At 45.6% G+C, this 27,652-nt stretch overlaps 1 protein-coding gene across 6 annotated transcripts in view; it reads right to left on the bottom strand.

The window, feature by feature from the left end:
* The window catches only part of WDR90 (WD repeat domain 90), a 106,218-nt gene that overhangs the window by 45,250 nt on the left and 33,316 nt on the right, over window positions 1-27,652 (bottom strand). For 3 of the 6 annotated variants that reach the window (XM_006124560.3, XM_025185395.2, XM_025185398.2), the window contains 8 exons: window positions 25,419-25,571; window positions 24,757-24,893; window positions 20,677-20,829; window positions 19,384-19,545; window positions 18,820-18,909; window positions 16,199-16,300; window positions 15,654-15,701; window positions 15,123-15,261 (listed from right to left, as the gene is read on the bottom strand). In XM_006124560.3, coding sequence (XP_006124622.2) covers window positions 15,181-15,261; window positions 15,654-15,701; window positions 16,199-16,300; window positions 18,820-18,909; window positions 19,384-19,545; window positions 20,677-20,829; window positions 24,757-24,893; window positions 25,419-25,571 — 926 coding nt within the window. In that variant the 3' untranslated portion in view covers window positions 15,123-15,180. Of the gene's footprint in view, window positions 1-789; window positions 1,024-1,720; window positions 1,831-4,049; window positions 4,118-5,546; window positions 5,671-6,734; window positions 6,906-8,101; window positions 8,241-8,841; window positions 9,019-10,007; window positions 10,100-11,224; window positions 11,370-15,122; window positions 15,262-15,653; window positions 15,702-16,198; window positions 16,301-18,819; window positions 18,910-19,383; window positions 19,546-20,676; window positions 20,830-24,756; window positions 24,894-25,418; window positions 25,572-27,652 lie in introns of those variants that run through there. The other 3 variants (XM_075899215.1, XM_075899214.1, XM_025185396.2) reach the window with 3 other exon arrangements.

Consider the following 27,652-nt stretch of genomic DNA (forward strand, 5'->3'; position numbering starts at 1 on the left):
AGTAAGTTCGAACTAGGCTTAATCCTCGTACAATGAGGTTTACCTAGTTCGAACTAAGCGCTCCGCTAGTTCGAATTAAGTTCGAATTAAGCCTATCAAAGTTTATTCGAACTAACGTCCGCTAGTTCGAATTAACTTTGTAGTGTAGACATACCCTTACTGAGCACCAGCCTCAAGCATTTCAGACCCATCCTATAGGAATAAACTTGCAGTTTAACTTGTTTGTTCCTAGTACATTGGAGTCCCTTATCTCTATATATCTTCTCCCATGGTCAATAATAGTTTAAGCAAGAAGGTTGGGTTCAGGAGCTTTGTTTCCATATGAAGTCTTGGCCTAATATGCCCTCTAACCCAACAATCCCCCAAGAATTGGGATAATAATGTTTCTGCATTTCAGCACATGGAGCAGCAGTGTGGGAATGTGAAAGGCAACTGAGCTGATCTACCTGAATTCCTCCTTGAAAAGGCATTTACAGATGGAGGCTGATGTAAATTGGCATTGTTGCACTGAAATCAATTAAGCAACACCAATTTACACCAGCTGAGCATCTAGTGCAGGGAGCTTAAGGGAACGCAGTGAAAGGAAGCTTGAGCCACTAGGCTGGAGAGTTCAGTACAAGGCACACTTTTTTTCTAATGAAAGCATTGTGCATTCTCAAAGCCATCACGGGGACAGACTTGGGAGAAGAGTTAATAAGATTCTGCAAAATCTGAGAGGGGATGTGGACCTACACAGATAACAGTTAGCAATGTCAAGCTGTCAAGGTCCAAGGGTGTTCTCTCATTCACCTCATCTGAGCCAACTCCAACGGTATGAATGGCGACGTCCCCCATTCTGTGAGCATACACGTGAATACCACCGTCAGTTGCTGTAGGTAATGGTACAGTGGAATCCCCAGCAGCCTGAAGTCCTTCTGCCCTGCTGATCTCCTGATCCCCAGTGTATGCTGCTTCCAGAGTCCCAGAGGTTGCTAAGTGAACCTCTGGGATGCTCTTTGTAACTAAGGGAGACCAACGCGACATCTGAGAAAGAGTAAACAAATGAAAACAGATCAGGCCTGCTTCAGAGCCCCCTACCATTGAGGTGACTGGAGAAAAAGGAGACAAAATAGTTTTGGATGTTGACTGATTCTTACTCAGCTACTTAAAATTTGAGACATCCAACATGTAAAAACATTCAGGTGCGCCAAGTGATGCAAGAGAGTAAAAGAGTGCTCTGTGTGACTTTCTGATTTGGAATGGCACAATTGCTGCTTTTACTGGATTTCCAGATGCAACTTCTCTCTCTCCACTGTGTGATAGCCAACAAAATACCTGAAACACAAACCTTCCCTCCCCACAACCCATCCCACTAGATACAGATCCATCATGCCCCTGGGAGCATCACTATTCTTCATGCCTCAGTTCCCCATCTGTAAAATGCAAACAATAACACATCCCTATCTCGCAGAGGTGTCATGAACAAAACTACATTAAACATTGTCAAGTGTCCGTACATTACGGTAATGGGGACCAGATACATACCATGGACAGATTGACCCCCAAGGTCATTAAACTTCAGTCTACTGACTGTAGGACAGTGCACAGCCCAGGCCATAGAAGACAAAAAGCAGCCACTACAAATACTGAATACATCCCAACCACAAAACAGGATACATGGAAACCTTCTGGCCAGAGGTGGTATAGGAAAGCTACACTTACAGCCTGAGGGGATACTCACATCCTTGGGACTGGTTATCTGTTGGATAAGGGACACTCGATCCCGGACAGCTTTGGTGAGCGTCACCGACCGCGGAAGATGACGGATTGGGTCTTCTAGCGTTTGAACACCTGGATTACAACAGTAAAGTGTTGGGTTCTTTCCTACAGTTTGCTTCCCCTCCTGCTGATCATGCAATCACGGACGACATAACTGAATAGCAACTTCATTCTACCACTTATTCCTTCCTTAGAGAACTCGAGGAACAATTAGGGAATACAGGCCAGGTCACAACAGAGGAAAACAAAGGGCACATTATCTATTGGGCACACACTGCAGTCACCTGGGAAATCAGATTAAAATCTTGTTCCTTTTGTCCCTACGTCAACAGGGATTGGAAGTGTGGCCGAGAGAGAAGGAAGTGCTTTGTGACACTGAAAAGCAACCATTCTAGCCTTTAAGAAGGGGTGCTAATGGAGTCCAATGGGAGTTCCATCAGATCCCTTTCACAGGGGTAATGTCTGCAACAAGATGTTATAACAGATAAGCACTAGATGCGGAATCTTCATGGCTCCAACAAAGATATAATGACTTTGAGCAGAAGAGAAGGAGTGTTCCGAGAAGAATCACTGCAGGGCTACTTGCTGTACTATTGCACTGTAGAAGTGCTCTGTGCAGTAGCTTCCTGAAGAGTCTGACTGACATTTATTACTACAGTAAAACTCCGATGGTCCGGCACTCCTGATGGTCCGGCACCATCAGGAACCTGGAAGTGCTCCGGGCAGCTGGACCACTGGAGCTGCTCTGCCCCCAGCTTCCCCGATTCAGCCGCTGCTGAACTGACTAGCGACTAAATCAGGGAAGCCGGGGGCAGAGCAGCTGGAGTGCTGCTGGGTAGGTCCCGTAGCGCTGCCCCTTGGGGCTGCGGGACCAACCTGGCAGCACCCCAGCTGCCCCCAATTCAGCCACTGCTGATACTGACCAGCGGCTGACTCCAGGAAGCCCGAGGTAGAGCTGCTCTGCCCCGGCTTCCTGGAATCAGCCGCTGATCAGTTTTAGCAGCAACTGACTTGGGTACACCTGGGGCAGAGCAGCTGGGATGCTCCCGGTTGGTCCAGTAGCGCCGAAGAGTGGCACTACTGGACCAACCCGGCAGCCCCCCAGCTGCTCTGCCCCAGGTGTCCCTAAGTCAACCCCTGCTGATACTGATCAGCGGCTGACTCCAGGAAGCCCGAGGCAGAGCAGCTCTACCTCCGGCTTCCTGGAGTCAGCCACTGGTCAGTTTCAACAGTGGCTGAATCAGGACGCCTGGGACAGAGCAGCTGGGGGGCTGCCGGGTTGGCCCAGTAGCGCCGAGGGGAAGCACTACGGGGACCAACCCGGCAGCACCTCAGCTGCTCTGCCCCAGGTGTCCCCAAGAGCAGCTGGGTTGCTGCCAGGTTGGTCTCGCAGCGCCGAGAGTCGGCGCTACCGGACCAACCCAGCAGCACTCCAGCTGCTCTGCTGCAGGCGTCCCCAATTCACCTGCTGCTGAAACTGACCAGCAGCGGCTGAATCAGGGATGCCTGGGGCAGAGCCGGACTATCGGAAGGGGGGGCTATGAGGGGTCTGGGGTGGCATCCCCCCCACCCCAGACCCCTCATAGCCCCCCCTTCCGATAGTCCGGCATTTCTGATAATTCAGCAGCCCCTGGGTCCTAAAGGTGCCAGATTATCGGAAGTTTACTGTATTACCTTCTAAAAATTCAGCAGCACTTGAGACCCAGCATTTGTTTCTCAACAGCCCATTCATACTGATTTTCCCTTTGCAAAACAATCCAGTTCATTTGTATAGTAAGTTCGTAGCCTGCAGAAAGCCAGTTACTCTGAGCTGGGAGGGCTACCACCCACAAAATAAACGGAACTTTCACCAGTTGTTCCAAATCCTTGGTAGATGCTCCACCTCAGCTCCTTGGGCTGACTTTCTAACGAGAGCAGAAGGGGAATATCAAGAAAGGGACTTTTGTTACCCTCTCTTACTGCTGCTGGAGTGATCTCTGACAGGACACAGCACTGACTGATGGCATGTGCTAGGAGCACAACTCTGATGTAAGAAAGACTAGTCAACAGTTGCTAACTTATCCTACTGATCATCAGAGTGAATTGATGGATCTTCTACCATGCTCTACCAAAGTTATATCTTGAATTTTATTTGGTTAACTGCAGCAGTAGATGGTGCAGGTGGCTTTGTACCATGTCATACTTTGTTTCAGGTAGGACAATAACCCGGATAATCTGGAAGCCAGGTTGGCACATTGCTCAGGCACCAAGTGAGTATCACAGGCTGTGGTTATTTATTTCAGATTCCCTACCTGCTGCAGGGCTGGAACAACCTTTTTGAATTGAATCATATGGCAGCTTGGACCCATCAGAGGGAAACCTAAACAACAAGATCAGAGGAAAGTCACCTCATGAAAGGGTGACAGTTTCTAGGACCCTTCACTGCATGGCAAGGCTTTATTTTGCTGACTTACTGTTGATGTAAAAGGGTTCATTGACACAGAAGCAGAGTTACTTGACTAATTCAACCTGATGTCAGATCAGGTGGATCATAAAAGCCAAAATTCAGGATAAGGGTTTGAGTCTCTGATCTACACCACGACACCTCTGGCCATGTCATTCAGGGGAGGGGCAGGAATGAGCCGCACTCACCTGCAGGAAGTGGAGCGATGCAGCAAGAGAACAAAATAAGCTGGGGCTGCATTGCTCTGCTTGCCGCTGAGAGCAGGAAGAGGAGGGACAACAGACCGCTGCTGCCAGTGCTGGCCCCACTAGTCCCCTGGACCGCATCGCTTGGGGGAGGAGAAGTGGTGGGGCCCTGGGCGGAGGAGGGTTGTTCCGGACCTTCCCCAGTGGCCCCATTCTGCCCCCTTTAACCAGTTGCCACTGATGACCACAATCTAACAGTCAACACGGACCAAGCCGGCAATAACCAAGCTTAGGAGAAAGGCTGGTGCGTGATTAAGTTAGCAATACAAGTAAACAAGTAAGCAAGGAGGCAAAATTTGTACCATATCGAAGGCATAGCTAAGATATTAGAAATAAGGTGCAATCTATACTTACTTACTGACCTATTGATCAGGACCTGGCAGTTTCTGTGGTTGATCACTTAAACAGCACTTAGCTCCCCAAAATTAGTTATCAACAAGTAAATGCTGAAGATGTGAGTTGTACTGTCCTGGAGCCCCCAACATCATAGCCACAGCCTAAGATCGCCAAAGTGTTTCCACTATAATCCCAGTTTTGGGCAAACTCTTGGATATCCTGACTTGTGCATGCTTAACTCTGCAGCCCTCGTATCTTTGCATAAAAGTATTCTGATAAAACATGTTACATATACAAAATAATCAGACTAAGGAAGAAAGTAAGGATGTAATAGAGTAGTCGACTAAATGATTAACCGATACTCCTCCACAAGTAAATTTTTAATGGGCTGGCTGACAGGCTGGCTCAGTCCTGGCTCCCACTGGAACCCAATATTGACACCTGTGCCAGCTCTTAGTGCTTGGACTGCAGAGCCACAGCGGGGTTGATGCCGGGTCCTGGCACTTGGAGCTGGTGTGCAGGCAGGCTGGCTCAGTCCCACCATACAAGTGCTTTTACTGCAGAGCTGTAGTGGGGGTAGTGTCAGACGCAGCAGAAGCTGGGATTGAGTGGTAGCAGTGCTACTCCTTATAGATTAGTAATATAGTCAACAAATTGTTTGTCAACTACGTGATTAAGGAATTACATGCTTCTTAACATCCCTACAAGAAAGATCTGAAAGCACAACAAGTTTCCTCCTTGAAAGCAACAGTTAGTAAACATACCTGATGTAGTCATAGCGGTCATGCCAGTTTTCTCCCTTTGGCAGAGGAAATGCCATTTCTCGTGGCATGGGGGAGATGCCATGAAAGGCCAGTTTAGCTTCTCGGGCCTCAGAAAAGGTCACCCCTAAAAGCACAGGAGGAGACAGATAAGGACACAAAGCACTTCTAGAATATCTGAGGATGTTTAGAGGTAGCTGGAACCATGTACTCTTAGCAGGCCCACTGCAAACTTTAAGACTAGAGTTTTCTGTAAATCCTGGAAAAACAGACTACAATATGGAAAAAGAACAGAGATTATTGTAGAAAGAACATAAGACTTCCTGTGGGTATATCCTTGAAACGCTCAGTTTCCAATAAAGCCTAGTTGTTTAGAGCTTTATTATGAATGATTATTTTTCTTCTTTAAATTGTAGCCTAAATGCTCTACAAGAGGATTTGGAACTTAAAATTGAAGATCCTATCAGAATGTTAAGTGGATCAGCTGGTGATTCTTTTCCTAGTTCTATGTGACTGTTGTCTGGATATTTTCCTGTTTTCTTTCATTTGATGCATGTGAAACTTTATGGGAAGAATATGCTTTTTATTTGCAACAGCACATTTGGGACCTGCTTAGTGGTTTACCACAATGTCTTCTGATGTGTTACAGTCAGGCAAATTTCAAACAAAGGATAATGTGTTAGTAACAAAGGTCCTGATTAAAGTTTTTCAGTTGCACTGAGCAGCTAGATAAAAAAAAACAGGGGAGGAAATCTGGATTTCAGAATGACAAGGAAAAGAAGCTTTTTGGAAAGGATGGTCTAGTGACGGGACTGAGAAACAGAAAATTTGGGATTTATGCCCTTATCTGCCACTGATGTGATGTGATGTTGGGCATGTCACCTCATCTTCCTCTGGTCCTTTTTCCAGCTACAAAAAAAGGAGATATTGTGAGGGACATCCACAGATGGAAGGCGCCAGACAAGGGAAAATTACTGTCATTATTATTAGCATTATATAAAGGTTTGCTGACAGTGTCTTGATATTATTCGCTGAAAACAGAGTGTCAAATAGCAACAGACACAGCCAAATGGTCCTGCTTGAATTATGTCTGGAAAAGCCGCAGTAAGAATGGGCTAGGCCTGGCACATCCAACATCCAGATTTGATTTAAAATTCATATAAGATGCAGCACAAACCTTCAGCTCCTTACCTGGCTCAAATAGTAAGTCACTGGTATAAAGGTTTTTCACTAACAAGTTGGAGCAGAGTTTGATGCTTTTCAGATGGCTGTAGCGTCTATTCAGGTACATGGAGAGGATGTAGTGAAGGTCAAGCATCAGGCAGGTCCAGCGTACATTGGCAGGAGCCACACCTATCAACTCTAAGCATCAGAAAAGCATTGTTAAACCCAGCATTAAACACTGACGAGCAGTGTTCCCTGTAAATTGGGCATTTGTGTGGCAGCTCAGGATAGATTCAAATGCCACCCAGCTGATTAGCAGACCACCCAGAGCTAGGCTGGTATTTCTTCTGTTGGCGCACATTTGCACATGCCTTGGTGCACACAGAAAAAAAATTATTCCGCACATCAAAGGACAAAATCCTCACAGGGATGGAACAGTTTAGAGGGAACATTGCTGACAAGACAGTTAAAAAATAACAGAAATACAGCTTTACACATGGGCTAAAATCCTTAGGGAATCAGAGGCATGAGGTTGATATGTGTGTGCACAATTGTGCACATGCACATTCAGAGACAGTTATCACACTAGTAAAATAGATAGCTAGGTTTCTAGTGATCTTTTAAGTCCAGATGTTGATTTGCAGCACAACTGTGGTAGTTGCACGTGAATAAAGAATTAATTGCATACACATTTTTATGCATGCATCCGTGTCTTTCATTCCTGAAAATTTAGAATCTAGTTTACATTCTTCACATTTTAAAATCTTCCAAAACAGGTCAATTTTTTTTGTCCAAACCGACCAACCTTTTAGGAACGTGATTTCCATCACAAACAAACTAAAAGTCAGTGAATCCACTCTCATGTGATATGTCCAATGCCTGAGACATCTGAGTTGTATTTTCAAAACTACAATGCACCTAATTGTTTCTTACTATACATTAAGGGAATTTCTTCCTGATGCCTGCTGGTGGTTGACTGAGATGTTGATGTATCAGGCTTGATCATACTAGTAATTTTTATTCTAGTTTAGTGCAATTGCTGGTGCTACTGCTAGTCATATAACGTGCTTAATCCTTTTTGAATTTAGTCTCCTGGGCCAGTGAGTTCCAAAGGTTAATTCTATATCATGTACAATGAAAAAATCCTGCAAAGTCTAAGTGTTAATAAAACATGGATTTAATAAACCAGCTCTCATTATAAGGCACCCTAAAATTAACAAATTAAATCCATGACTACAAGGCTTAGGTCACATATAACTATAGCAATGCTGATGTGACAGGTTATTTTATCTTTACTAAGGTATTTTATGTTATTCCTACTCTACATACCTTAGCAAAGAGAAAAAGTATTTCCTAGATCTGCCACACTATTATTCAGATATGCTTTTCTTTACCTTGCTTCGAAGTTCTGGCTGTGCACTCATACACTGATCCTTTGGCTGCTCCACAAATGAAGGGGAACTGAAGCCAGGTGGCTGTGGATTTGAACTCCTTAAAAAGGTTGGAGAAGGAGATGCGGACAACCAGGCTGTCCTGAGGAAAAAAACACACACGATATTTTCCTCCTGGCAGATCACTCGGGGAAATGCTGCAGATAATGGAGGATATAGTTTCTTGGATGATATTCCTCCATCCAGCATGGATACCCCCCAATGCTAAAAGAGTACCACACAACATGTGGCCCTACGTAGGAAGGAGTGAAGTCAGAAGAAAACATACAGTAAGGTCAGAGAAGTGGGGTTTAGAGATTTTTACCTAGAGCCCACAGACATTAGATCAGAATGTGAATTATATGAGGCTCAGGGTAATCACCAATGATAATGAAGCAAGCCTTCTAATAAGTAAATTAAGAGCCAAGGGGGAAATGACTGGAGCTCTCAAACTCAAAGAAGTGAGGCAGAAAGATGATCAAGAAAGGCAAAAATCTTCACTTTTAACTCCATTCCTACAGCTACTATAGCAGTCTATGGGACTTCAGCATGAGGTACTTATGCCAAATTATTACTTTGCTTCTAGAACACTCAGGTGATAAGAGTTCAGTTCTCTATGTTGAGCTCTCATTCTCAACCCCATTCCTCTATTCATAATAGAACACCAGTTACACCAGGGCCATACGTCACATTCCTTCACATACCTCTGTGGTAACATCCAAGTGGACCACAAAATATTTGCCAGGCATGGGCTTGAAGAGCAGGTAGAGGTAATGACCAGTCAGCCCCAATGACTGTGTACTGGTTTTGGGAAGCTGGATGTAGTTACTGGCAGGAATGGAGCCACGAATGCGATATACTGTTCCCTTCAATGTCTTGTCCTAAAATAAAGAGAACATGCATTGATGCAAAGGTCTGTCCTACAGTCAAGTAAGAGAGGAGATTCAGTTGCAGAACTCGCACTGCTTATTCACACAACATATGCAATTACAAATTCCATCACTGGCTTCAAGTCAGATATAGGCCGAGATTAGTCTAACAGAGCTGTGGACAATAAGAGGTAGAAAGTTCTGAGGCCATACATCAGGGCTATGTCTACACTGGCCAGTCCTGCGCAAGAACATATGCAAATGAGGCACGGTGATGAATCTCGCCGCGCCTCATTTGCATACTTAAGAGCCTCCGTTTTTGTGCAAGGGGCTTTTGCGCAAGAAGGAGCGGTCTACATTTCTCCTTCTTGCGCAAAATCCTCCTCTTGCGCAAGAGCCGTTCTGCCTGAAAATAAGCGGCAGAACGGCTCTTGCGCAAAAGCCCCTTATGAAAAATGGTGGCTCATTTAGTATGCAAATGAGGCACGTGATGCCTCATTTGCATATGTTCTTGCACAAGACTGGGCAATGTAGACGTAGGCCAAGGGTTCTCAAACAGTTTCTTGGAAGATCCCATCTTAACAGAGACATTTTTCCACAACCTCCTATCTTCTCACTTGTGATCACATTACATCCTCTATGGCAACAACAGCGATTGCTTAAATGGAAGTGATATATGTTTTAGCTGCCTGTAATGTGATGTAGGAGGGAGAAATGACAGCAAACACCAGTTGGCCAAATTGTTCTTTGGGAACCACCAGCAAAAGCTCTCTGGACCTCTTTAGGCACCTCTGTTGCAATAAGCAGGAGGCAAGGTGGAAAGATGTCATTTTCTCTTTTGATGACACAGAGCAAGGGAATCTGAAATCTTCCTCTTTTTTTAACATCACAAAGCAAGGGGGACTGGGAAATCCATCTCTCTAATGGTCACAGCGTGCTTGTCTCTCTCTCTGTAGTACAGCTGGGTCCAATCAGGAAATATTAGGACTACAATATGTTACCATAAATGTTGTCACATCTCCCTCCTTAGTTGATCTTTTCCACTCTTCCACTTTAAAGTGCTTGAAGACATTCAGATACGGATGCTGCCACACTGCATAGAATCAGAAGAGAGTGAAGATACTAGGATATCATAACTGGACACACTGCTGGTCATAATGATTCATCAATACACACCAGGGAGTTAAAGCAACCCATTAGCGCACTCGCCAGATTATGCTAGCCTCCCAGCCTCTTTTACTGACACATGCAATATTTGTTCCACGAGGACAGGACAGAAATTCTTCTGAAATGCAGAAGCTGGTGCCTGCTAGGGATGAGAACGGATAACTGGTTAACCTGTTAACCGCTGAATTGGTTTACCTTACCAGGTGCTGCTTGCCAAGTACTGGTTAATCGGTACCCGGGAGCAGCCCACTGCGGCGGAAGGCTGCTCCAGCCCCATGTGGGGGGTGGAGGTGGGGGACGAAGCTGGAAGCAGCAGCCCCTGCACGGCCAGGGAGAAGGGCAGCTCCCACGCAGCTGGGCAGACACAGCCTCCTGCGGATCCCGTACTTAATCGGTTAACCAGCTACACCGAGGGTGCGTCTAGACTGGTAAGATTTTGCGCAAAAGCCAGTGCTTTTGCGCAAAAACTAGCCAGCTCTCTACACTGGCCGCTTGAATTTGCGCAAGAGCACTGACGAGCTCATGTAAGAATCCGGTGCTTCTCGCTCCCGCTCAGGGATGAGCCCTCTTGTGCAAGAGGCCAGTGTAGACAGGCACCTTAACTTTCTGGGCAAGAAAGCCCAATGGCTAAAATGGCCATTGGACCTTTCTTGTGCAAAAGTGCATCTAGCCTGGGCACGGATGCTCTTGTGCAAAAGCACTTTTTGTGCAAAAGCATCCGTGCCAGGCTAGACGCTCTTGTGCGGAAATACTTGTCGTGGAAAAACTTTTCCGTTACGGGTATTTCTTCAAAATCCCGCCAGCGCAGACGCCGCCCGTGTTAGCGAGTTCCCTCGGGTGTCTCGCGCCTGGAGCCCGCCGCGCGCCCCTTGGGGAAGGCCCGTGGGGGCTCTGCGCTCGCCCCTCAGGCGCCCCGGCCCCAGCACCAGGGGGGCGGTGCCCTGTGCCAAGGGGGTTCACGTGAGAGGTCCCGGCCCCTCTGTCTGCCTCCCCTCGGCCCCGCCCCCCGGGAGTCCGTTACCCCTCAGACCCGCCCCCAGCGCCCCGCTACCTTTGGCCATGGCTGCCCCGCTCGCTGCCGCCGCCGCCACAGCTCAGCCGGCCCGCCCGCCGGTAACCATAGAGCTCTCTCGGCTAGCGCGCCAAGCGGCCGCGCGCCACGTGACCCGCGCGCCGTGCGCCCCGCGGCTGGAACGCGGGTCCCGCCGAGGCCACCGTCGCTCGCGCTCCGGCGGGGGGATGCTTCCGCCACGGTAAGTGTCATGGCCGCCGTGGGGCGCCCCTGTGGGGGTGGCCGGGCGCTGCAGGGCAGAGTCACCGCCGCCCCCTCCGCTGGCATCCTGCCCGCGCACAGCGACTCCCCGTGTCACCCCTCACTGGGCAGCCCGGCCGCCGTGTCTGGCACGGCATCGCCCCCAGGGCAGCCCGGCAGCACGTGGCACTGGTGGGCCCGGGGCTGGCACTGGGCACTTGAGCAGCTGGGGGCGTAGCACAGAATGCCACCTGCACGTGGTCCTAGGTGGGGGGAGGGGAGGGTAATTGGGAATGACCCACACGCAGGGACCATCCCATTAAATCCGAGACAAGAGAACACCTGCAAACCCTGAAAATCTGCAAAGGATGGGTGGAATATGATGTAGGGATTTTCTGACAAAACACGTATAAAACAGTGCCTTCCATCCCACTAAATCAAAGGCTGGAAGATAGACCGCTGCAAGTGGAGATGTGGCCGACTCTTTAATTAAAAGCATCAGAAGTTAGGTGATTCACTTGGCTTCTTTCTCTAATCCCCTCTTCTCTATAACTTCATAGTTTACTTTTGTCTAATTTTGCTGGAAAATTCTTCGTGGCAAAATTATGTCACTACATAAATGTTCGTTTATCATAACAATGCAGGAAAACAAATCTCCAGCAGTTTCAATCACTACTGCATCTTTTCTTGTTTGCAAACCCCTCTTCAGCTTGATAGGGGAACTATACCATCCAACCAGCTGATTTACAAAGCCTGTTTTTTTGTGATGATTTTGGTTCTTTCTTAGTAACTTTCTAGGTGAGTGGTCTCTTCTTCAGTACACATCTAGGTCTCTGTTTTTATGGTGACGTACCATATAGAGCACTCATAACTGAACTGCTTTAAAAATCAAATAAAAATTAGTAGAAAACACACACACATCTCTTTTGAGAAGTATCAGTCTGAGTAAAAGATAGAAAATCATCATTTTAGATATTAGATGGTATAAAAGACCTGTAGGCTGTGTCTACATGGGTGTGATCTTGCACAAAAGCAGCCGCTTTGGGCCAAAACTTGCTGCCTGTCTACACTGGCCGTGAGTTCTTGCGCAAGAACACTGACGTTCTAATGTATGAAATCAGGGCTTCTTGCGCAAGAACTATGATGCTCCCGCTCAGGAATAAGCCCTCTTGCGCAACTCTTCTTGCGCAAGAGGCCATTGTAGACAGGCAACATGAATTTCTTGCGCAAGAAAGCCCTATGGTTAAAATGGCCATCAGAGCTTTCTTGCTCAAGAGAGCATCTACACTGGCATGGATGCTCTTGAGCAAAAGCACATCTCTTGCGCAAAAGCACATGCCAGTGTAGACGCTCTCTTCTGGAAGAGTTTTTGCACAAGAACTCTTCTGCAAAAGAGTTTTTGTGCAAGAAGCTGCCAGTGTAGACGTAGCTGTGTAGTTTAGGGTAGGAAGTATTCCAATAATAAAAGTCAGTAATTGCAAGTCCTGTGAGTCAGGGACTGTCTTTTTGTTCTGTGTTTCGTATAGGGTTAGCACAGGTAAACCTGGTCGATACTTGGTCCCCAACCACTATGGCAATACAGATAATAAACAACCATTATTATATAATGCTGTCTCAATCTCTAGGTTGTAAAACATAAGTGCTGTACTTGAATACTGTGTACAGATGTGGTCTCCTCACCTCAAAAGATATTTTGGCCTTGGAAAGGGTTCAGAAAAGGGCAACTAAAATGATCAGGGGTTTGGAATGGGTACCATATGAAGAGAGGTTAAAGCGACTGGGACTTTTCAGTTTAGAAAAGAGGAGACTGAGGGGAGATATGATAGAGGTCTATAAAATCATGAGTGGTGTGGAGAGGGCGGATAAAGAAAAGTTATTTATTAGTTCCCATAATAGAAGAACTAGAGGACACCGAATGAAATTAATGGGTAGCAGGTTTAAAACTAATAAAAGAAAGTTCTTCTTCACACAGTGTGTAGTCAACCTGTGGAACTCCTTGCCAGAGGAGGCTGTGAAGGCTAGGACTGTAACAGAGTTTAAAGAGAAGCTAGATAATTTCATGGAGGTTAGGTCCATAAAAGGCAATTAGCCAGAGGATAGAAATGGTGTCCCTGGCCTCTGTTTGTCAGAGGCTGGAGAAGGATGGCAGGAGACAAATCACTTGATCATTGTCTTCGGTCCACGCTGTCGGGGGCACCTGGTGCTGGCCACTGTCGGCAGACAGGCTACTGGGCTAGATGGACCTTTGGTCTGACCCAGTATGGCCGTTCTTATGTTGATAATACAAATAAATTAAAAATAATTGATCAAAACCAGCCCTATTAAATGTCAAATATAAAAGAGTAGATTTTAAAAACTGGGATGGGAGAGAAATAATAAATACGGGATTGTGTCCTTTGTGTTTGAACAACAACACAAACTCTTTGGAGAAAAGTTTTTTGGTGCTTTGAGATGTGTAAAAAGATGGTTTAAGATTAATTTCAGGTGCAAATGGAATCCCATGCTAGGGGAGGCCCTAAAACACAGCCTCCTGCTGATTTAAGACCTCTTGTTGAAATAGCAGTAAAGGCAGGTAGGTTATGAGCACAAACATCTTTTAGGACAGATCTCGAGGCTTTACAGACAAGAAGCGTTCAAAGACTTTCATATACAGAAACTTAATTGTATTAGGAATAAAATTAACAGCATTAAATCTCTCCTCCTCTCCCTTCCATATGACTGCCAAAACTACTACAATAAGAACAAGACTCTAAACAAGAAAAAGAGGTATAATATTTGTAAAGGGTATAACCCTGAGCAAACCAGGCTGCTGTTCTGAACAATGGAAATATCATTGGTAACTGCTGGTTTGAGTAATTTTCTTTTACCAACCCCACCTGAATGGAAAAAGATGGTGGTCAAATACCCAGTGGTCAGTTACCAGTATATTGTAATAAACCCGCTCACTCACTTTTTGACTATAAACAGTTCCTAAAATACCTTTCTGATAATAGTCCTTAAAATATGGTTATAACATGTTGAAAAGTGACTGTAGCAATGGTATCGTCTTACTCAGTAAATCTGCTCTCTCTAATAATTTCAAGTCATATTTGCTTACTGACAATAGTAAGTTTTTACTATTTTATACACTTGCTGCTGCTGCTTAACTATGAGAGGGAGAGCTGGAATCCATTCTGGCTCATGTATCACTAACCAAACTGTTAACTACATGTCAACCACAGAAGATGTGTTTCTGAATTAACTCAGTTTGCCTTTCAGATCTCAGCTGGAGTTTACAGAGCTGGCAGTTAGGAGTAAAATATTTATATTTTATTCCTAAATAAACTAATAGGATCTGCAAAATCATTAACAAACTATCAACTTGTAATTGAATGATACCGTTTTTAAAGTTGATTTTCAGTGTCTCACCCATGTTAATTGATTCTGAGCTCTTTTATTTCTTGTTTTATATGAGAATTATTTTTCATAAAACCTGTGAATTGGGCTGATTAATGTTATATGGTATATCAGAAGGAAATGAACATAACCAACACATCATAAAAGGGGAATTAATTCCTATGGCCTATCCAGGGGTACTCCCTTCCCCCAGTGCCATTCAGATGTTTAATTTCGCCAGACCATCTGATGATCCATTATATCAGCAGAAATTTGGAAATCCAGTGGAATGTTTCATTACTGAATGAGGGTCAAAACTGTGATGTTGACCTTTCCCATGACTGAACAAAGGAGACCGTAGATCAGAGAAGAGGAAGTGCTCAGAATGATGGATTACCGAAGCCAACCATTTGCTGTACCTCATGAATTTCCTGGAGCAGTTCCTCATTCTTCAGCTCTAACTGCATAGGAAAGAAGAGGATCAAACAGGAGCAAATGAACAAATCTTAGCCTAGAATACTTTGGGCCAACTTATTCCATGTAGAGACTGTAAAGGAAATAAGAATAGCCTCTATCTTTATGCTAAATATTCCCATACTGCTGGTATCGGAAGTGAGCACGTCAGTAAGATGATACCAACTGACAGCAGAAGGCTCAGAAATGTGTGCTTTAGTTAAATATCCTATTTTCAAATATAATTCACACCTAAAAACTGGCAAGTACTTCTCACCTTAGGAATATTCAGAACCTTGTGCTAAGCCAAATAGATGGCTTCCTTTTTAACTGACATCAGGCTGACTTCCTCATCCCACTTTCCTTCCCCAAACTAAGAAGGGAGGAGAAAAATACAAACCTTCATTGCGTATTTGTAAGACTGCTCTGCCTCCAGCTGCCTTCCTCCCTGAAAAATACCAGGAACCAGTGAGAAGCGTATTTAACAGAACAAAATCAGGTGTTTCATGTACTGTCAAGAGACATATTTTAACAAGGCTAGGTGATGGGAATACCTCAACTGTACAATATTCAGTAGGAAAAGTGGTAACTTCAACTTCCTGCTGATGTACAGGATAGGGTGTTCATCATCTCTCATTATCTGGGAGAGAACAGTTCCTAGGATGACTTCGGAAGCATCGGTTTGTAATAAGAACTCCAGTGATACCGGGCCCTCCTTTCTCTACTTCCTCACAGTAGTGAAAAACAAAGGGGAAGATTCTTTCTTTTGGCATTAAAATGTATCCACATTTGTGTTTTTCCAGAGTACAAACCCTGAACCTATCTACATTTACTAATGGAATCCATGAAGTGCCTTTGAGACATATAGGAAGACTTTTATGTAGAGAAAACAGAACATGTTTCACCACATTTGCTGAGGAGGTAGCTGGCTGGCTGGACACTCACTTGCATACAGACTAGGGCTAGATATGCCCACACTTCAGCATTGTTGTTATTCAGGGCATTGGCCTCAGAAAGGGCATCTTCTGCCTCTGCCATTTCTTTCAGCTTAGAGAGAGAGAGAGAGAGATGAGCAAAAACTCAATAGCAGGTGAAATACAGTACTGCCCAGCGTTTAATGCAAGCACCTGGTATATGACAACTAAAGAATCCACGTGACAAAAACCTTCAGAAATTATCCTCGGTCTAGGCTCTGCTGAACTATACAATAACAATGACACAGTGTAGCAAATGTATAACGAGAGAGTGAGACAATTTCAGTGTCAGACTGACCTGCTCTCCAAAGTGGAGAGCAAGCCCCGCATTACAGACTCAGCCACTATTGAATAACCCAGTCTTCTTACAAATTACCTATGCACGATTCTCAGTGAAAAGAGCAACAATCACTCTTCCACCTCCACAGGGCTAGAGTTTGGAACCTACTGAGGAGGAAAGTTGAGTCACCCTGACTCCTCCCATTCACTTTCTTCAAGTGAGGGAACCTAGCAAGGCAGCCTCTTTACAGCCACACTCTTTACAGCTGCAGGGATCGCAGGCCTGGGTCTCTGTCTTTATTTACACCATTCTGACAATCCTCTTTAATAAAGAAAGGGATATTCCAGATAGTCTTTCCCCATCTGCTGTCTTCCCTATGTTTCTTTGCAACTGAGAAAGCAACAGGAGCCAAAAGAAAGATGATATTTCCTGTAAGAAGTAGGTGCTCATTTAGAATGGAGTCCAGCACTGTGACAACGTACAGGCAGTCCCCGGGTTACATGGGTCCGACTTAAGTCGGACCCCTATTTACGAACCGGGGGGGGCCCCCGCTAGTGCAGGGTGCCTCCCCCACTGTTGCCGCCTCCGGTGGCGTGGGGGGTGCTTCCACCCAGCAGACCAGGGAGACGCGGAGCGGCTTTTCTCGCCGATGCCTGGGGTAGAGCAGCTGGGGGGGCTGCCGGGTTGGTCCAGTAGCGCCGAGGAGCGGCGCTGCGGGACCAACCCAGCAGCACCCCAGCTGCTCTGCCCCAGGCGTGTCCGATTCAGCCGCTGCTGGTCAGTTTCAACAGCGGCTGAATCTGGACGCCAGTTCCGACTTACATACAAATTCAACTTAAGAACAAACCTACAGTCCCTATCTTGAACGTAACCCGGGGACTGCCTGTACTGCGTATGACTCTGGGAGGCCTCTATACCAACTAGTAGAGAGCATGTCATGCTGTAATTCACAGCAGGCCCAACACACTCCATGCCTCGACACACTGTTGTTATACCCCTGTATCTAAGAAGTGTTACATAAGGCATCTTATGCAAACTGGTAGCATTCTGGTCTCCATAATCACTGCATAGTGTATATATGGGGTGTATAAAGAGTTACAGATGCGTGCTGGAAATATGTTCTTAAGATATGTTTGGGAGGCAGCACATAAGCCCAATCTGCCCTACGTAAAGTAATGTGTATTCATCTGTCTGACCAGCTTGAACACAAGCAGAGAACAATGCAAATATATTTATATATAAGCCAAACAAAGCCATCAAGTTAATAAGAGAAGGAAACTGCTTAACGATGGTGATGGGGGATGAAATCTGTTCTCCTGGCTCCAGGAGACAATGCACTTTAGGGGCTATGAAGACAAGCAAAATCTGATTTTGGTTTTCCATCACTGAGAGGACTTAGTGTTCAGCACCTTCCAAGTCTCTGAAAGTTTAATTTTCTTGGCCTGAAAGGCAACACTCACTGAAAACTAACGCAGGTGAGAAAGTTGCTTAGACAAAGATAGTCTCCTGTGAAATTAAGTTTTAGTCACTAGAAAGTGTGCAGCGTTTGGTGTTAATTGTAATCAGACCTGTTTATCTTATTTATTACCACTTACCTCTTTTCTTTTTTAATAAACGTATTCTTGTTTTGTTACAAAACCATTGTAGTGCTGTGTATTATAATAAAGTATAAATCCTCAGCTAACCTTGTAGTGCTGTGTATTATAGTAAGATATAAATCCTCAGCTAACCTAACAGGCTGGTGTGTGTTCTCTCTCTTTGGAAGCAGAAAACTTTAACTTCTGAGTGTTCAATGAGAAGGACTGGACATCACAGAGAGATGTTTCTGGGGAAACTAGAACTGGGGTTCATTGACTGTTACCTGCAAGGCAAAGTTTGAACTGACAGAATCCTGAAGAGTTTGCTGGGAAGGCAGATGGAGCTAACACACAGCTTGGCAGTACTAAAACTCTCATGTGTGGAGGTTTGGGGGCCCAAGCTGGGTGTCACACCGAGAAAGGAGATTCTAGTCCCAGGAGGAGTTAATTACTATGCAGTGATTATTCAGTAGCCGCTTGGAGTAATTTTTGTGTCTCAGACTTTCCATTTGAGCATCAGTGAGTCTCATGATTGCAACCATGATGGCACCCAGCGTGATGTGGCCTTTACCCTGAGAACAGCTTTAGAAAACTCTGGTCTCCCAGATAGTTTGGATGAAAAGCTTTTATCTAAGGAAAGGGGAACAGTGGAAAGTCAAGTCGTAGTCTCAGCTTTCCAAAATCCATGCAGTCATCTAAAAACTGGCCAAGCAGAGAAGCTTTTCACCCTCTTACCCTGTAGCAGGCGATTCCTACTCCCAGCCAGGTCAGGCAGGATGAGGACTTCTTACAGGCCAGCATGTAGGTGCGCTTTGCTTTATCATACTGTCAAAAGAAGAGATCAGTAAGTTGTTCTCTCTAATGTAACCCTTCAGTCTGCACCTGGACTGCTCTCCCCCCACAGGCACTCTAAAACCACCATAGTGCCGAGAGGGCTCATATGGATGGGACATCACCTGTGGCCAGAAACCTACTCGCATCTGTAAAAACAGGCAGTTCTGTATTGCCCCTCAGAGCCTCAGATTAACAAGAAATCTTTCATTTCCCATACCTAGCACTAAAAATGATTGGGGTTGTTGTTATTACAGCAGCTCCCAGGATAGGTGCTAGGCACTGTACACTCAAATAAGTAAAATGGATCCCCACTCCACAGAGTTAAGTTCATTAGAAGACTTAGTTGTACTGTCTGATCTGCAGCTATGAAAATAAAAAGTTGCAATGTGCTTTATTCACCCAGAATAATTACTTTCCCTGTGTTGGTTTAGCTCCCATTCTTAGAGCCCATGTTCAGCTCCTCACCTCTTTCTCTTTCAGATAGATGGATCCCAATCGCAGGTAAACAAAGTGCATCTCAGAAGCATCTGTTACAAAACTAATGGTTCGCTCATAGCATTCCTTTGCCTCACTGAGATTGCCAGTCAGGTAGCACAGGTGCCCTTTCTGTGCCCAAGCATTTGGATTCTGTGGAAACAAACCCAGTAGTTAGACAAAACAAGACAAGCCGGGCAAAATGGGCAAGAGATGGACTGGATAGTATCAAAGCTCAGAATAAGGGAGATGATGAAGGCTATTTGCTTACAAATATGTATTTTACATACAAGCAAGTTTGGCTACAACTACATTGCACATTCTTGCACAAGATGATATGCAAATGAGGCACAGCAACTAATATTGCCGCGCCTCATTTGCATACCTAATGAGCCGCCATTTTGCGCAAGGAGTTTTTGTGCAAGAAGGAGCAGTATAGACTGCTCCTTCTTGTGCAAAAGCCCCTTGTGCAAAAATGGTGGCTCAAGTATGAAAATGAGGCGCGGCAATATTTATCACCACACCTCATTTGCATGTTCTTGCACAAGAATGAACATGTATGAGTATGTAGCTAGAAGTACTTGCACAACAACAACAACAACTGTTGCTCCTTGCACAATATGGGAACCTCTGCAAAATAATGAACTAAAGGGAAGAGAAGTGAAACAGGCCAAATTCTGATACGGTCACTCAGCTTTTAAGTAGTCCTTGTTAGGCAAACTCCTAGGCTATGTCTACACTGCACATTCTTGCGCAATAAGAGATGCAAATGAGGCGCAGGGATGAATATCGCCGGGCCTCATTTCCATACCTAATGAACTGTCATTTTTGCAGCACAGGCTTTTGCGCAAGAAGGAACTGTCTACACTGCTCCTTGCGCAAAAAAACCCCTCTTGTGCAGAGCCGTTCTTCCTGAAAATAAGTGGCAGAACAGTTCCGCACAAGAGGGGTTTTTTTTGCGTAAGAAGGAGCAGTGTAGACAGTGTTGCCAGCTCCTTCTTGCGCAAAAGCCCATGCCGCAAAAATGACGGTTCATTAGGTATGCAAATGAGGCCCGGCGATATTCATCCCCCTGCCTCATTTGCATTCTTATTGCACAACAATGCACAGTGTAGACATAGCCCTACTGGTTGCAATGGGAATTTGATTAAATAAAGATCAAGACCTCAGGGTCTGACCCACCAGAACACACACAACAGGGGTTATACTGTCTTGTTCTGCAAAGCTCTTTCTGAAAGCACCTGCTGATGGCAAGTACAGCATAGTGCTAGAGAACATACTTACCAGGTAGTCAATCTGGATAGCATCTCGGACGCATTCTTCAGCCTTAGCGAAGTCCCTCTTGAGCAAGTGTGTTTGTGCCAGCACTAGGTAATACTCACAGCTGGGCCCTTCTGGCTGGCACAATAGCTCATGTGCTAGCGCCCTGTGAACAAACTGAATGAGAGAGCCACACTGAGACATTGTAATGAAACTCACACCAGACATGGGCATCCCAACCACTGTTCTGCTGCCCAGCATAGAGAAAAAAGATAACATGCAGCCTCCTCTGTGAGGGACAACCAGAACATTCAATGTGCACTGTATACATGGGAACACGTAACTAATGTCTCCACGTGACTTTGTGCGTTCCCTTAAGACATTCGCTGATTTAATGATAGGGCGTCTCAGAAACAGTTCAAACACTGGACAGATACATTTTTTCCTCTGACATTTTAGCTTCAGTTGCCTTTAGTTTTCTTTGCAAATGTTCTGTTCCTTCTCTGCCAAATTACCGTCAGGCAGCACAATGTGGAAGTCACTGCACTTGAAGAGGTCCCTATCGATAGAACTAAGACAGAGAGGGGACAGAACTCAGAGAAGTTGCCGGACAGAGGAGTGCTGTTGTGAAGGCAGCTGGTCCCTCTGACAAACCATCAGGGTTGCTCAGAGTGTAGCTCTGGTCTGATGGACAAAGGTGTCCAATAGACCGATACTGGTGCTGTGAGTCCTAACTTGAAGGGAGGATGAACGTGCATGTGTGAAAGAGAGAACCTGATGAGAGGGGGTGGAGGGCATTGGGATTGAGGAGACGTCTGGGCAGTGAGTCTCCCAGGTCCCTCCATAGCCTCCCACTGCACATCCTTTCCTAGGGCTGTTGTTTGTGTACTGGCTTGGAAAGTGTTTTGTGCTCCTTTGAACAGAAGAACAGCCATACTGGGTCAGACCAACGGTTCATCCAGCCCAGTATCCTGTCTGCCAACAGTGACCAATACCAGATGCCCCAGAGGGAGGGAACACAACAGGTAATCCTCACGTGATCCTTCCCATCACCCACCTCCAGAGAAAAAGACGCTAGGGACACCATTCCTACCCATCCTGGCTAATAGATTCATTGAATTTAGGTCCATCAATGGCTATCTAGCTCTTTTCTGAACCCTGTTAAAGGCCTAGCCTTCACCACATCCTCTGACAAGGAGTTCCACAGGTTGACTCTGTGCTGAGTGAAGAAAAACTTTCTTTTGTTTGTTTCATTCGGTGACCCCTAGTTCTTATATTGTGGGAATAAGTAAATAACTTCCTTATTCACTTTTTCCATACCAGTCATTATTTTATAGACCTCTATCCCCCTTAGTCTCCTTTATTCTAAGCTGAAAAGTCCAAGTCTTTTTAATCTCTCTTCATATGGGACCTATTCCAAACCCCTAATCATTTCTGTTGGCCTTTTCTGAACCTTTTCCAATGCCAATATATCTTTTTTTGAGATGAGGTGAATACTTGAATGCAGTATTCAAGATGTGGGCGTACCATGGTTTTATATAGAGGCAATAAGATATTTTCTGTCTTATTCTTTATCCCTTTTTTAATGATTCCTAACATTCTATTTGCTTTTTTGACTGCCGCTGCACACTGCGTGGATGTTTTCAGAGAACTAGCCACAATGACTCCAAGATCTCTCTCTCGAGTAGCTGTAGCTAAATTAGTACCAATCATAATGTATGTATAGTTGGGATTATTTTTTCCAATGTGCATTACCTTATATTTATCAACATGAAATTTCATTTGCCATTTGACTGTCCAATCACTTAGTTTGGTGAGATCTTTTTGAAGCACTTCACAGTCTGCTTTGGTCTTAACTATCTCGAGCAGTTTGGTATCATCTACAAATTTTGCCACCTCACTGTTTACCCGTTTCTCTAGATCATTTATAAATAAGTTGAATAGGATTGGTCCCAGGACAGACCCTTGGGGAACCCCACTAGTTACCTCTCTCCATTCAGAAAATTTACCATTTATTCCTACCCTTTTTTTCCTGTCTTTTAACCGGTTATCAATCCATGAAAGGACTTTCCTTCTTATCCCATGATAGCTTATTTTGCTTAAGAGCCTTTGGTGAGGGACCTTGTAAAAGGCTTTCTGGAAATCTAAGTACACTATATCCACTGAATCCCCCTTGTCTGCATATTTGTTAACCCCCTCAAAGAACTCTAGCAGATTAGTAAAACATGATTTTCCTTTACAGAAACCATGTTGACTTTCTCCCAACAAATTATGTTCATCTATGTGTCTGACAATTTTATTTTTTACTATAATTTGGGGTATTACTATTACATGGTTTTAATGCATGAGGCAATATGGTAAGGAAGCACTGAACTAGGTGTCTAAGAGAGGACAGGGAAAACGAGGAAGGCAAGGGAAGAACTGGCAGAAGACAGTGACAGAGGATACTGAATGCACTGGCATCATCTGGGGAGAAATACCCCAAGTAGTGAGTAACTGCCTAACGTGTCAGTGGCTGTCCAGAGCAATCCCTGTCCGTGGCGGGCCCGAGTGCATTACAGGCAGGAGCACCCTGTCCATGGTGGGCCAGGGCACATCAGAGGCAGCCACCTCCCAGGCTGGAATGCTCCCACCCATCCCCCTTCAATCAGTTAACTAGTTAAACATCATGTTTAACCGGTTAACCAATTAAACTGGAGTTTACATCCCTAGCCCACTCCAGAAGAGGAGGGGCAACAGCAGTCTGAGCGTGGCTTCACGTTTGCATAGCCTATCAGAAAGGGCCTCTGGGTAGCCAATCAGGGCAAGGATAGAAGGCAGTCAGGGTAGGCCATATATAAAAAGCAGCGGAGCTAAAAGAAGCTCAGTCTACTCCTGACCAGCAAGGTTTAAAACTAGCTCCTGGCAGTAGGAGCAGCACCTTGGACTGAGCAGTGTTAGGCAGTCTCAGGGGAACAGAGGGAAAGCTCCAGCCTGATACCTGCCAGACTGAGGCCCCTGACAAAAAGGGCCAGCAAAGTGCAAGGGCCATGGGGAAGTATCCCAAAGAAGGTAAACAATAGGGGAAGTGGAGATGAGCAGAAGGAGGCTGCTGTTCGAGGGTCCCTGTGCTGGGGCCCAGAGTGGTGGGTGGGCCTTTGGAGAGTGTCCAAGCAAAGGACTGCAGCTTGCCCCCGAGGGAGGGGCTAGATTTGGAATTGCAGTTCACCACTGAAGCAAGGGGCTGGACTGAGGACTGCTAGTACCCCCAGAAGGAGGAAGACTGGAGTTGGGGGCACAGCTGGACAGCAATGTCCTGAAGCGGGCACCACAATCCAGGGAACAACGTGGGTCCAGCTACATATGGCGGAGAGAAAACAGAGCAGATACGGGCGAGACACCAGCCGAAGGCAGCACAAACTGGACTGAGCTAATTCTCAGACTGACCAGCAGGAGGTGTCATGGCGCTTCGTTACAGGAACAATATGTTTGTGCCTGGAGTCTTCTTCACAACTCTAAGGGAGAAGTTACTCAGTACGGCAAGTATTAAATGATGCATTATGAAGGATTAAATATGGTGGCTATGTGAAATCCAACCTCAGAGGGGGAGTTCCCTCTGATGAAACCCATAGCGAGCCATTGTTTAGAAAGGGAGGCACTCCACATGTGTGTGAAAGGTTACTCTGAGGCACTCAGAAGTGCCTGGATGGCTGTTCTGACCTAAGAAGTGACCAGCTGGTCTGTGGGATGCATCAAAATAATGGGTATTTCCTCTCCAAATTATCTTTGAAAGGGGCCCTGTTTTGGACAAAATATTCTTCCTGCAGCAAACCAGTAGTGGGTTTGAACACTCCTATTACTTGGCCTGAGGTTATTTTTGATGCCTCTTAGGATCCGTTCAGTTCTGAATTTTCTAAACAGCCATATCTTTGCAGCGCATGACAGTAATGTTGACTTGACTGATGTTTAATTTGTTGAGTCTGCATGGCACACGCTTGAAATGCATCCGTCTAGAAGCTGCCACAATCTCACTATTTTAATACCACAGGGAAGTCACTATCACCCATAGAAATGAGTTCAAACTCCTAATGTCACCTTCCTTCCCCCTGTTACTGCTCCACTGACCTGTAGAGCATTGACCTTCATCAAGAAGTGTATGGTCTCCATGAAGATTGTGTGGGAGGGCTGTGAAAGTCCAGAAATGGGGACATGGGCCATGGGATGTGATGGATCAAGTGCTCCTCCACTTGTTTTCTTTATTTCTGAAATAACAGCAAGAGAAAGCGGCTTATGGATGCTGAAAGGCCGGATGTTCAGAATAACAGTGATAACCCAAAACCAAATCGTATTTATGTGGGTAGAAGCGGCCTGAGCTGACCTTAACTAGTCATTTCTTTGATTGTTTTAAGTGATTACGTTTTGATAAATGATGTCAAAAAAGCTACACCACTGCCACAAAGAGTGTGTCTAGTTAAAACCCCAGCCCTAGCATGTGACAGTTGACTCAGGCTGGGCTGTTTAATTGCAGTGGAGATGACTGGGCTCTGCCTGAACCATCTAAAACATCTTCTTTGCTAAAGATTCCTAACCTGGGTTGGAGAGCAAACCCTGCTGCTTTGTACCCTATCCTGATGAACTGAATGGCAAGTAAGTGAGCTTTAACTATCTGCAGAATTGTCTGTACTTAGTTTTATTCCATCTTTCCCCCTAGTTACTGTGAAGTCCCATCCCTCTGCCCCAGCACTGAAATTGTCCCTTTCTTTAAGCCAACAGTCCTACTTTCTAACCTTTCTGGAGTGTCTCCTTGTTCCTACTGATTGTGGGGGAAATTTTCTTGGCCAGTTTAACTGCAGCAGCATCTTCTGGCAGCTGGATGGTTACAACAGGCTCTTCTGAATCTGGCTGTTCTTTCAGGGAGCCATCTAGAGCCTCATCTGGAACTAAACCCCACAAAGAATTAAGTGCAATGAAAAGTTCTCCATGAATTGGTCAGCGTTTAGTAAGACACTGTACCAGAGAGATTTCAGAGAACTGCAGAATTAGCACAGTCCCAGGACTGCTGGGAAAATACAGCACTGTGTGCAAATTCTCATGAATGGATATTTGGTTACATTAATACTTCATTGTAACATTGTGAGTACCAATAAGCCAATGGTACTTCATTAAATCCTCGTATACTGTACTCAGAGCGCAAAAAATAAATAAATAAATTCCCTCTCAATTTGACTAGTGATAGTAAAGTAGAAAGTAATATTGGCCAATATCTACCATTCCCTACCCAATTATTTGTGATATAGGATAGAGAACAGAACGTTCAGGATGATTCAGGTGGAGGCTTTGGCACAAAGAGACACACGAAGGGACATTTGATTCAGGGCAGCCACTAAATAGAAGGGGATTAGCAATCAAGAAATGTGGACACTGCATCTGTCTTTGCCACGACTCCCTGTGTGACCTTAGAGCAGGCCTGGGCAAAATACGGTGTGCGGGCCAGATCCAGCCCATGGAGGCAGTGGGGAGCACCAGGCAGGCTCACTAGCTTGCCCCGCACGCCACTCAGAAACACAGGGCACTTTCTCTTTAGGAGTCTGGAGGGGAAGGGAGAAGATTCAGATGCTGCTTCTTCCCCCAGCACAATCCCATTGGCCGGTTTCTGGCCAGAAACTGACCAATGGGAGCTGCCTGTTTGAATAACAGGCAGCCATGAAGCAAAACCCCACTCCCCTCCTGCTCAGTTACTCACTCAAGCACATGGCCGAGTAGGCAGAAACATTTTAACCTCTGCAAGCCTTTAGCTCTGCAGGTAGGCAGGCTAGTAAGTCTCCCGGCCAGAGCCTGCTTCTGGCACCCCAGCCCCTCCCTTCCCCAACCCTCTGCCCCCCACTACTCCACATGCACTCCATTCCCCTGCCCTAGATCACAACCACCTCCTTCACCCAAACTCCATTCTCCCTCTTGCACCCCAAGCTCCCTTCTGCACCCAACCTCCATCCCAGACTCTGCACCCCCTTCCATTAATACCATGGAAAAGTGCGGCTCTCAACCACTTTCCAAAATCTTGGAGTGCCCCCCCATTAAAAGTTATTGTCCACCCCGCCTTAGACCCTCTCTAGCTCCATTTTCCATCTGTAAAATGCAAAATCTACCTTTGGATGAAAAGTGCTATATAAAATGTGAAGTATTCTAAATATATTCTGCATATGGCTCTGGGTTGCAAACAGAGCCATCTCTTCCATAGGACAGTTCAGGGCAGCTGCCCAAAGCCCCACAGAGGCTTCCTCAACCGTCCTTTGATTGGGACCCATGGGGCCCAGGGTGGCCTGGAAGATTATCAGGGGGCCTAGTGTAGTTCCACCCTTCTTGTGAGCACCCATCAGTGGCTGAAGAGAGTCTTGTAGTCTCTCTGCCCGCCTGCTCCTTTGGGTCCCAGCCCAGCCACCCTATAGGTAGCAGTTACCTGCTGAGTCTCACAGAGGTCAATTCAGGTTATGTTCCCTGGGCCACTTCCAGGGCCGCATTATGACTTTCGTGGGCCCCTCCCACCATCATAATATCAATATTAAAAATTATTTTTGATATAACTTTAAATACTTCAACATTGTTTTTTCCTGTTTTAGGCAACATTTAATAGATTTTCGTGGGCCTTAAAAGTTTCGTTTTTTTCTGACATGAGAAAAAAATTAAAACATTTTCTCTGACCCTAAAAGTTCATTTTTTTTCTTCTGATTTTAAAAGAAATTAAAACATTTTTGTGGGCCCCTAAAAGTATCGTGGGCCCTAGGCACTGTGCCTACTGTGCCTAATGGATAAGTCAGCCCTGGCCACTTCCCCAGGAAACTGCTCTGTTTAGGCCTTTCTCTTGGGCCTGGTGGTCAAGTCCTCCCTGTCTAAGGTTCTCCAAAGGGTTGCCGTTGGCTTACTAGATAGTTCTGACAAGGTCTGAAGTCCAGCTCCCACTCGGAGCTGTCCGGAGTGCTGCTGTTCTCTCAGTCAGCGTTTAAGTCTGTCTGGGTTGAGCTCC

The sequence above is a fragment of the Pelodiscus sinensis genome, chromosome 16, assembly GCF_049634645.1.
Source record: "Pelodiscus sinensis isolate JC-2024 chromosome 16, ASM4963464v1, whole genome shotgun sequence".
In the NCBI taxonomy this organism is placed as follows: Eukaryota; Metazoa; Chordata; order Testudines; family Trionychidae; genus Pelodiscus; species Pelodiscus sinensis.